Source organism: Macaca mulatta, chromosome 5 (genome assembly GCF_049350105.2).
Source record: "Macaca mulatta isolate MMU2019108-1 chromosome 5, T2T-MMU8v2.0, whole genome shotgun sequence".
In the NCBI taxonomy this organism is placed as follows: domain Eukaryota; kingdom Metazoa; phylum Chordata; class Mammalia; order Primates; family Cercopithecidae; genus Macaca; species Macaca mulatta.
Window position 1 is genome coordinate 95325886 of NC_133410.1, and position 12165 is coordinate 95338050.

General features: G+C 39.6%; 1 protein-coding gene across 5 annotated transcripts in view; it reads right to left on the reverse strand.

Annotated features, from left to right (window-relative positions):
• Nucleotides 1–8838: 8838 nt before the first annotated feature.
• MAPK10 (mitogen-activated protein kinase 10) overlaps nucleotides 8839–12165 on the reverse strand; it is a 341860-nt gene continuing 338533 nt past the window's right edge. For 3 of the 5 annotated variants that reach the window (NM_001260857.2, NM_001320562.1, NM_001320563.1), the window contains 1 exon segment: nucleotides 8839–11091. In NM_001260857.2, coding sequence (NP_001247786.1) covers nucleotides 10949–11091 — 143 coding nt within the window. In that variant the 3' untranslated portion in view covers nucleotides 8839–10948. 5 annotated transcript variants of the gene reach the window in all.

The following is a 12165-nucleotide window of genomic DNA, read 5'->3' on the forward strand; positions in this document are numbered from 1 at the left end:
TAAAGCACCATTTGTGGCTCAGGTCCAGGGCTGAATGATACTCTTTATTTATGAACTTCTGTATAGCTGCTGTCTGTATGGCCTCTTGAGGGATAAGCCACAGTGAGGCAGCCTTTTCTTAAGTAGAAAGTAAGGGCAACAGGAGAACACTGAATTGTTAAGGGGCAAACCAAACTGGCATCATTTTCTTTGAGCAAAACTGTCTCTTACCTCTGTGGGAGGCCCTGATCATCCCACCCGTTCTTGTGAATAGAGGACGTCCATCCCAGCGCTCTCTTCTCCACACTCCCATTCCCTGTTCCCTGCCCCCTCATGATTCACTAGATTAATTATGCACCACACTGAAGTGATCCCCAGGGTCATGCCATCTTGCTCTCATCACTGGTTACCTGTTGCCAAAATAGTCCAAGTTCCCATGCCATTTTTCCTTCATCTATTTGCTTATCCCCATATTGCCCAGTGTATTCTCTCATTTGCTTCTATCTCCAATGCGTTCCCCCTGCCTAAGACTTTTCCATTATCCCCTCTAGATCTTACAGCTGTCATCACCTATGTCCTCTTCTCTGAATAATGGTTGCCTCCTGAAGACGCCACTTTCCCTGCAGACCTCTCTCTCAAGCCCAGCTGTTTTCCTCTCCTGCAACCTGCATATTATTGGCCTGAAGGGGAAACAGACCTTGCTTTGCTATTTGCAGCTACTTTCAGACCTTTGATCCTTCTTCCTCTCTAATGACCTTCTTACAAACACATCTCTCCTTATCATTGACTGAATATTCTAGCACCTAACCCATTCACCCTCCCCACTCATACTCCATTCACCATCTTGGCCATTCAGCTCCTTGATGACTTTTGAAAATCTTGTTCTGCCACTGCCTGAACATCAGCCACCACACTCATGGTTATACCACGTACTGTGTCATGACTAATTGCGGGCATCGCCAACAGTTCCATTTCAAGCATGCCACGCTGTGGTCATCTCTTCTTCTCTCTCTAGTCACTACCCTTACTTAGCACCATCACTCCAACTTGGTAAGTTTTCACTGACTGTCATCCCCCATTTCATTACTCTCCTCCTTGACCGGCTTAGCTTCTGTGGTTCCTTGTCATGATTATTCTCTTGCCCCCATGCCCAAATCCCATTATCTACTCACCCAGCACTGTGCTACTCATTTGAGAATTAAAAATAAACAAAATGCAACTCTATAAAACTAAAACTAGTCTTTTCTTACTCTTAACCTGTGCCTAAAAGAACTAAACATGACTGTAGGACAAAAGACCACCATGTTGACCTGTGTTCCTTTGTATTTATATAACTATGGCTCACATGGTTTTCATTACTGTCCAGTAACTTATTTTCACAGTTTCCAAGGTCAATTTCACACTTCTCAAACTTCCATAAACTCTTCTCTTCATTCTCAACTGACAATCTTACTTCTATCTTTACTGAGACAAAAAAACCACAAGAGTACGTACTTATGCCCATCACATCACCATATTCCCAAAATACCTGCCTCTGTGCACACCACCTCACCTCCTGCTACAATTACTATGCAGGACCAGTGCCTCTGCCCATGTACTGGAGCCCATCCCTCCAGCCTTTGCAAGCATGTTACTCTATCAAATAAATACCCCTTTCTCTTTTGCATTATCAATTTTGCTATTTCTGTCTTGGCCCCACCAACACTATTACCCATGCTATATTAGCTTTTAAAAAATTATCTCAATCTCACATTTATCTCCAACTTTTACATCATTCTTCTGCTGCACTTTGTTAAAAAAATATTCTGAATTTTCTGTATCCATTTCTACTTCTTCACTTCACATGTCCTCTTGAACTCACTCGAGTTACTCTTTTCTTGCTCAATACTGCATAGAAACTGCTCTCATTGGGGTCATCAATGACCTTCAAACAGATTTAGTCCAACTGTGAATCTTCAGTTCCCATTTTACTCAGCTTCTCAGTAACACTCCTCTCCTGCCCATTCCCTCACTTTTGAAACACCTTCTTTACTTGGTTTCCAGGACAGCACACTCCTGGTTTTCCCTCTACCTCACTGAACATTCTGGAATACCCTCCTGTTTTCTGATGTCTGTACGTTGGAGTGAGAGGCATTTCTATCTTTGGTTTTCTCTTCTTTAACTGTGCTGTCTTTCGGTGGGCTCCTACAGATTCATGGCTTTTAATAATATTTATAAGCTGATTTTTCTCAGATTTCTGTTTCAGCTCAACCTCCTCCTTTAACTCCAGCTTACAAGACGCTCCTGCTACTCCACTTGGATTTTTGTTGTTGTTGTTGTTGTTGTTGTTGTTGTTGTTGTTGTTGCAGTGTTGTTTTGTTTTGTTTTGAGACAGAGTCTCACTCTGTCACTGAGGCTGGAGTGCAGTGGCTCGATATGGGTTCACTGCAACCCCTGCCTCTCGGATTCAAACGATTCTCCTGCCTCAGCCTCCGAGTAACTGGGACTACAGGTGCCCACCACCACGCCCGGCTAATTTTTTGTATTTTTAGTAAAGACGGGGTTTCACCATGTTAACCAGGATAGTCTCGATCTCCTGACCCCATGATCCGCCTGCCTGGGCCTCCCAAAGTGCTGGGATTACAGGCGTGAGCCACCGTGCCCGGCCTCCACTGGGACATCTAATAAACATCTCCAACTGACATTCCAAAAACAAACATGATTTTCTCCCCAGTGTTCTTCTAACCCATGGTTCACCATCTCTGTCAACTGTACTATCATTTACCTCATGGTTTAGGTAAAAAAAAAATCTAGAGTCATTTCTGATCTCTTTCTTTCATATCACAATATCAATCTACCAGCAAATCATGTCAGCTCTGCCTTCACAATAGGTCCAGAATTCAAATCCTTCTCAGCATCTCCGTTTCCTAGTCTAAGCCCTATCATGTCTTCCTGGATTAATGTTTTATCCTACAATGGATTTTTTGTTCCCATTCTAATCTTTCTTCCTGAGATTCCTCTTTACTCAGTAGCCAAAGGAATCCTTTTAAAAAGAAAATTTAGCTTATATCATTTCCTTTCTCAGATCTAACCACCATTTCCCATATTTAGAATAAAATCTCAAGATCTTGCCATGATCTGACCCCTGCTTCTCTCTCCAATTTCATTTACAATCCCACTTTCTCTTGTTCATTCTGCTTTATCCACAAGACTCTTTGCCTCTCCTCGTGTATATAAGCAAGCTCTGCTTCCAGAGCCTGCCCTTGCTTTCTCTTCAGAGTCTGAAACGCCCTTCTCCATGTCAATAACTCACTGTCTCACTTTAATCAGGTCTGTGAGCACTTATCACCTCTTCTGAGAGACTTGCCTGGACCACTGTCTAAAATAGCATCCCTTTCACACCTTATTTAAGTTGCTTTGTGGTCTTCGTACTTACCTCTGACTTCTCCACTAGAATGCAGACCAAGTGAAGGCAGATTTGCTGACTTCCTCACAGCTATGTGTACCTAGCACAGTCCTTGGATGATTGATGTGCTTGATAAATAAATATTTGTTGCATGAATGAATGAGTGAATATTTACAGCTCTATGTCAAATTTCTGGTTCAGATGTTCAGGGATGTCCTCAGTTAGAAAAAAAATATATATGACCAAATTCTGCTTTAAGTTATTTTAGGGTTCCAACAGTCACCCAGAGACTGAACAGACTCCAAAGATTTGGCTTCATATAAGAAGCTTCAGTACCCATTGTGATACCATTTGCTAATGTGGAGACTGTGAGGCTGAAAGTACAAGCCCCACACAGTCAGCATCCAGGTCCAATAGCTCTCAAAGGAACCATATATCAAAGCAAATTTTCTGCAATGCAGAAAAGAACATCCATGCATTTTAAAAATAAATTTTAAATTTTAAATAATTTTTAAAAGTAGTTTCATCTCTTATAATGTAATGGAAAATATTCAAAATCCTCTTATGCTGATTCATGAAGTATACTGATATAATTAGACAAAATAAGACCATTGAAAGAGGCAGACTCCTTGTTTCATTGCTTTAAGTAAATAATAAAAATGGACTCATGCAAGTCACACCACTAATTTAAATACATATGTAAAAAGATAGTAAATAAACGAAATAAAAATATTTGCTTTAGTTTTTTTAAACAAAGATTTATTAACTGAATTTTTTAGGTTAAGGACCATGCAATATATATCTCCTACACCGAAGTGTCCAAGAAATGTTTTTGAAATAAATTAATGAACTGCTTTAGAATGTCGCTCAGAAATTAAGCTAGAAATTCAGAGCAGTATTCTTAGGGCTTGATTTACACCAAATCCAAGTTTGCAATATATTAACATTGAAGGAATAGGCCATCGCTTTCTGAAAACCTTCCTTTTATAAAAGAAATACTTTAATATTATGAATCCTCTTGGTGCATGTAAAATATTATTTGCTTTATAAAAATTGATTTTTTTGGTATAATTGTTCATAGACAATATTTTCACCAGGATGTGTTCACAAGTGTTAATGGAAGGCAAATTATGTGTGGGACACTCTTCTAGGGAATATGTGAGGGGTTTTTAAGATGGATAACATTTTGTACCTGCTTTTGAGTTGCAAATGATCTGGACTCTTGTCTAAACACTGCAGACAAGATCAGGTGAAGAACATTACTAGAAGTTCAGTGAAGAAATAAAGCCAAGTACTCCATGAAGTGAAATTTGAATTCCTTAAATTCCCTAAAATTATTTTATGTTGGGTTTTATACCAGGATAGGAATGCCTTTAAAAGAAAGAAATATTTGACATAAGGTAGAAAATTTCAAAGGAGTGTTTGACTTGTTGATGGATGTGTCATTACATTTCATGTGTCTGAGAAATATAAATTTCTACAGCACATTTTTAGTGCCTTAAACAGACTACAATGATCTAAATGGTTGCGCAGTTGAAATTTAGTCTGGAACTGGGACAGATGACTTGCCACATAGAGTGGTTCCCAACATAAAGTGATCTGTGATGGTGGGACTTTCAGTGTGTTTCACTATTAGCATATGTCATCCAAGTATGCCTTTCAACATCCGTGGAGAAAAGATATGTTACAAATACGAAACATCACCGTGATGAATCGGCAATGTCAAAAACCTCTGCCTTGGCTGTGACCCAGTGTTGTTATTGGCAAGCAGATTCATCCTTCTAGGTTGGTTGCTCCAAAAGAAATCTTCAAGAAAAGCGAGTCCAAGACCCTTTTTTCTTCTTACTGTGAACTTGGTCAAAAATACCAAATGTTCAGTAACCATTTATGGTATCAGGAATGCACCAATAACTCCTTCTGACTCTTTATGAGCAATAATCTTGTGGAATACAATTTCCCTTCTTATTACTGTGGGTATTTTTAGGTATCTTTGCTGGACTTCTTTAAAAGAGAGTAAGGATTTGTGATTTAAACTGGGATAGATGCTGTTGCAGAGATAACAAAAGGCTGTTGCTTTCTCTCTTCCAACAGGATCTAGGTAAAAGGATAAATGTGATAACTCAAAATAATGTGTATGTTTATCTTCCAGGCTTTCTAATAGTTAATTGGTCAAATAAAATATTATTTACAGAATAGAAGGGCCACTCTTCAACATTGTTCAGACACTGCAAAGCAAACTAATGCAAGTGCAGTGACCTCTTCATCCAACTACAAAATAACATATATTTTTAATTCTCCAGGGAGTTTGAGATAGTAAAGTTGGATATCATGTAGATAAACAAAGGCTTTTGCCTTTTCTCTTGGAAAATAGTTAAAATGAATAGGAATCTGATAATTAATCTAGGAAATTTAACCCTGCTCTACTTACCTAATGCCCCCCAAAAGATGATCTTTTTTTTCTTCATTGATTTTATACCTTAAAAAGAAATTACTGAATTGCGGATATCCAACTAGTATCTGCAGACAGAAATGAAGGTCATTTTTAGAAGAAACCAGTGTCAAATGAAAACACAGATTTCTACATGGTCACATTCATATCACACACTCTTGACCCAAGGTGAGTAAGTAGGTCATTCCTTATTTCTTATTTATTCCCTGGCACAATCAGACCACACTACAAGTTTCTTTTACCAGTTGCCAAAATGAAAACATGAGACCCTTCAGAGCTACTGTCGGTACATGCAACTCAAGACAACGAGCAGCATCACAACCATTGTCAACAGGAAACTCCAACAATGTCGGGGTTTGGATTTGGTTTTATGTTGAGAGAAGCAGGTTTTCTCTGATTTTAATGATCCATAAGAAACAGAAATCACAATAGATAGACTCCATATTACCTAAAAAGAGCCAAAAGAAGCAAAAGTTCTCCCCCAATTCATCCTCTTGTTCCACAGACATTTTGAAAATAAAGGAAGAGAAAATAGAAAGGAAAGAGTGTGAGAAAGAACACAGAAATGACGTGAATGATTTTAAATCCTTATTAAGCATCACTGAGGTTGCATTTTACCCATTAGGCTGACTGAATTTAGTCCTCACCGCTCAGACCTTGCAAAGAAACTGAACGTACATGGTTTTGCCTTCCAGGGTTGATCTAGAATTGTAAGGGTGCATGTGAATATGGGTATGCATGTGTGTGTGCTTCAAGTCCATTTTATAAACACTGACACAGGACAATTCTCATCATTGGTAATAGTCTTTGGAGTCCAATCATGCAGAAAAACAGGCAGGTGCAAGTTAGGTCTCATTGCAAGATGGACATGGCAAGGTGAACAGATACTCCTAGATAAGGATTGGGAGATTTGTGTCCATTAGAATATACTGGCCATTGGTCCCACATAAATAAAGTTACATATACAAGATTCTATATATAAACAGAGGCCCCTCACTTCAGTTTGGCTGACCAAAGAAACAGGTCAAAGTGAACCATTTTCAGATAGTTAAAGGACTCAGTGCCAAAAGAAATAACAAAATCTTATCCTCTAATCACAAAGAAAATAGCTAAAATAACTATTTACATTGTAACTTTTTTGTTGTTTTTACAGACAGGAGTTTCCTTGCTTGGTTTAATGATATCTATGGAAAACGTTGAACTCTTATAATTAAAATGTGTGTGGGGGATTGTGAGTGGGGAGTCAGGTTCTTGTTTGGATGCAAAGTGGCTGGGATCAAAAATTTCTAAAGCAGTTTTACTCCTCTTTCTGAGCTGTAGAAGATATATTTTTCAGCAAAGCTGGCTAATAACACACCTTACAGAGCATAATGCACTTAAGATGTGGCTGTTCATATGTTAAGAGATTCAAATAGAAATAGATTTTGCATAATTTAGGTTTTGCAATGAATATTGAAAATTTTTTTTAAAAATCAGGTTTTCTTATTTTTTTCCTTGACAGGACATAAAAGGTTTTATGTATTTTTATCTATTTTTTACTAGTTCCATTTGCTAAGGCCAACTTTTGGTTTTACCAGTCAGCTACTATCAGTGTCTTTACCTAATATTTTTCTGATAACAGATTGAAAAACTATCGAGCTTCTTGGCCCTGAATTAAATAGCTTACTCCAGTTGGTGGGAATTGGCCAGTCTCTGGCCCAACTGTGGGGTACATTCCTACAAAACCCAGTCATCAGATTCTTGAAGATGAAAGATTATTATCAGTTTTTATTCCACAAGAAGAAATTCCGGTGTAAGGCTAGAGTATTCCTATTTAAAATTGAACACACTGACCCATAAAACACATATAAAAATAGTAAAGACATATTAATAGTAAAGTGGTGGTGGTTTTGCCAAACTCTTGCAGCAGCTTAATTCTCCCTGCGCATGAATACACAGCCATCCTTCCTACAAAACACTGCAAAAGATTTTATTAACAATCACTGCCAGCCAACTGCCCTAAAGAAGTGACGGAAGGTTAGGCTCCTCAGAGTGCCAACTTCATGTTCCAAAATGAGCCCCAACCCCGGGTAGGACCGTCACTTTTTTCAGGAATATTGTCCAGGTGACTTGACACTTGCCTACCTGAAAAGTTGGGATGTTCTTGGGAAATAACAGGTGACTAAGAAATATTTGGGGTGTGTGTGTATGTGTGTGTGTGTGTGTGTGTGTGTGTGTGTGTGTTAACAAGACAGATAAGTGAATGCAGAACATACTATATTCTGTGAATGTGATAATATCATCACCTCCTAGAGATATTATAGGAAAGCAGACCTAGTGGGAAAAGGACTGGGGGGCTTTTACAGTGGTGATTCTCTTTGTTGTTTCATCATCTACCTTGATTTAATCACCTAATAAAATTGATCTTGCAAAAATACTGGGGGCCAAATCCTTACCTCTATTTGTAAATGATACTTATATTTGAGGAATTTGTTCCATTTTTCTCTTGTCCATAAGGGAAATCTGGCTAAAGCTAATCAGCTCCCAAGAGCCATGCACAGAAGACCTAAGACTAACTGAGCTTTGGGAAGGTACTAACAGCGGGGAAGGGGCCCTGTCTAGTTCTTGCCTGGTTTAATCTGAGGGGGAAATTCACCATTTCTGCAGATGCGAGAGATAGCCTGTCAAGCACTTTGAAGATGCTGGCTGGAGACTTCCTTCTGTGTTGTGATGTCATCTTGGGGCTGATGAAATTCCCCTTGAGACTCTCTTTAAAGCAGCTTCCTGCTCTCTGCACTTAATCCCACGTGGCAAGGAGGGGGGAGGCCACAGATATATCAAGAGAAAAGTACAGAGAAAGAAAATGAGTAAAGAATTAGAGATACAGAGAGGAGAAGTGTTTTGGTCTTTTTGTTTGTTTGTTTGTTTGTTTTTGGAAAAAAAAACAGAATAGGACTGAAAGAAAAGAGAGGGAGCTCATGTGACTGAGGAGGCATTTTTAACAATCAGGTTTTCTGCAATATTAACCCAAAAATGGTAGCAAAATAGAGAAAATGGGCCATTTTTATTCCAGGGGGCAAGCTGCACAAAGGAATGTTCTTCTCTTTATTTTGAGCAAATGATCGCATGTACTGAATCTGTGTGAAACAATCTCAGAATGGCAGCACCGCTGGCATGGCGATGGTGCAGGTGGGTGCAGTTCCCTGTGGACTCTATTGCTTGAAGAGAGAAAGTAAGTTCCCTATTATTATATTTAAGGCAGTTTTCAGAGCACTGGCATTCTTGTTTGCTCTGTTTTGGGGGTATTCTATTTACCAGTCAGTTCACACTCATCAACCATCCACTTCCTGTCTTTCACTTCTTCAGGTGAAATATCACCACTTTGGTGAGCACCAACATGGTCAGAGTGCAAATGACTGTGATGGATACTTCGAAGTGAATAAGAAGGGAAGCCTGAACCAATTATTGCTGAGATCACCTTGGTATTGCCTTGTATGTAACCAAGATGTTTCACAGTGCCTCCTTAAGTGCTCAGGAAAGCACTTTCATTTAATTTAAGCTAAATTCAGGAGATTTTGCTAAACATTGACATTAATGCTTCATGGCTTTTAAGACAAACTCATATTGCTAGAACTATTTGGCAGCAGTAAATTTATGGGCAGAGTTATTGCTCTTACATCTACTGCAGTACAAAACTCAGATGATCAGCCCTTCTTCGATTGCTCATACTTATGAAAATAAATAAATAAACATGAAACATTAGCCACATTAAAGAGTCGGGGAAACTCCTGAGGAATAACAATGTCTCTGGAGATGTTTTAAAATGCTAACCTGAGACTCACACTGTGCTTTGGGGGTTTTATTCTTATTGATTTTTTTTTTAAATTTCAGAAGAGGAAAGTGATATTATTTCTCAAAACAAAACTTTGGTAGAGTATGAACCAGGGAAGCAGCCCACACATGGAAAACACAATCCACAACCTGAAAGCAGTGTAGGCAGGCTCATTTTTTTGTTGAAGGAATTCACACGGAGGCAATTCTGCTCAGTTCCAGAGAGAGATTCTTATCATCAAAAGCACACGCAATAACCTTGCTTCACCACCTGCCACCTTCTCCAGTGGCCTCTTGTTGTGACCAGTAATTGAGAAATGGCAAATGGGAATAGGGCCAAATCTCTAAAATAGGGATACCAGTGTCTCTTAGTATCTGGGTAATAACCTCCTTTTAGTCTTAGTCCACAACACACACTACTCTCCAGTCTCTCCTACTCTTCACTGTCACAGAAAAGTCTCTCAGCTTTTATTCACACCTGCCTCCTAAAGGTCAAACCATTTCGTGCCTGAAAACTACTACCCACTCCCCCCACACTTTACATAAGTATCACATATGTTCTTTCTACAAATTGGTATACAGGTGCCATTTAATCCAGTCAAATTTGGAAGCTACATCTTCAAGGGTCTGAGAGAGCTCGCTCCCCCCATTTATTCCCCCTTTACATGTTTTCTTATAAGACATACAGTTTAATTAATTAACAAACTAAACAGCTTATATACTGGCAATATATTACAGATGGGTTTATGTCAGAGTAATAGATCACATGAAATGGACCATGTGGTACCCCAGTGCATGATGTCTTGGTAGAGCCCTGAGGACACTGACAGTAGCATCTCTAAGTAAGTAGTGCTGTATGAATACAGACACATGCGGATCTGTATCTACATCCATCTGACTAGGCCAAGGAGCAGGTAGATGCAAGATAGAGACACACACATGCTGGATGGGGCCACTGCACACCTTGTCATGCCATTTAAAAGGGCAGTTACAGGTTGCTGGTTTTGCAGCCATTAAAATTACACTTTATGGAAAAGGCTTCTCTAATTGTGTCTGATTTGCTTTCTGTAGTAAGCATCATTGGAAGAAGACCAAAGCAAGAGCAACTAGAAGTTAAATATACATTTGAGCTCAGCTGCAATACAGAACTCTGGGGAAGAAGCAGGCTGAAAGATTGATTTAATTTTAGGCTTGGATTCCCTCCCTTGCTGCTTTCTTGATGTTGTGTGTCTGCATTTGTAAGTGTGCGTGAGTGTCTGTGTATGTGTGTGTGTTCCATCACATCATCTCCTGAAGAACGCTGGGTTTCGCAGGCAGGCGGCTAGTCACCTGCAACAACCCAGGGGTCCTGCCGAAGCTTCCAGGCTGCTGTCAGTGTCAGATGCCAGGGTCTGGTCGGTGGACATGGAGGAGATGTCATTGACAGACGAGGATGGAGGGAGACTCTCACTGCTGTTCACTGCTGCACCTGTGCTAAGAAAATGAAGACCAACATGACTCAATCTAGAACCAGACACATGTCAATGCCATTCAGGATTCAGGGATGGGCAAATACAATAGGGGATGTCCAGTCCATCAATCACTTGGCAAGCCTTTATAGAGCAGCTGACACAGGGGAACATATTAAATGGTGACAATCAAGACATAGCAATAAAAAGTCCCTTGTCACAAGTTATTCACAGGCTAGTGCAGTAGTTATCAAACCTCACTCTATATTTGAAATCACCTGCAACACTTTCTATAAAAAAAACACTAATATCTGGTTACACTGCCTCCCCTGCTCCCACTGCACTGCATATATTTTAATATAATTGGCCTTGGGTGAGGCCAAGGCATTTGCTTTTTTTTTTTTTTTTTTTTTGAGACGGAATCTCGCTCTGTCACCCAGGCTGGAATGCAGTGGCGCGATCTTGGCTCACTGCAACCTCCGCCTCCTAGGTTCAATCGATCCTCCTGCCTCAGCCTCCCAAGTAGCTAGGACTACAGGCACATGCCACCATGCCCAGCTAATTTTTGTACTTTTAGTAGACACGGGGTTTCATCATGTTGGCCAGAATGGTCTCGATCTCTTGACCTCGTGATCTGCCCACCTTGGCCTCCCAAAGAGCTAGGATTACAGGTGTGAGCCACTGTACCCGGCTGGCATTTGCATTTTAAAAAATCTCCTCAGAGACTGTATTCAGTTAAGCATTGAAAACCTCTGGCTTATGGAGGAAACAAATAAACAAAACCCCTTAATAGAGTCATCTGAGCCTGGTTATTTTTAACGCAGGGAGCTTTTAAAACAAACGCATGCAAGTGTCCTATCCAAGAAATAGGGGCTGAAGTGAAGTTCAGAAATCCGAATTACTTAGGGACCACATCTCTAGAGAAAGGAAGGTATATAAAGTAAATACTATTATGTCATCATTAATGACATCAAACTTAAAATGCATATAGAAAAGCCAGTAGGACATAAGTAGGACTGTTGATGAAAGTTACACACACACAAAAATATATATATATAGGAGAAGGCTTAGCACACCTTTTGCTTATGAGCTTA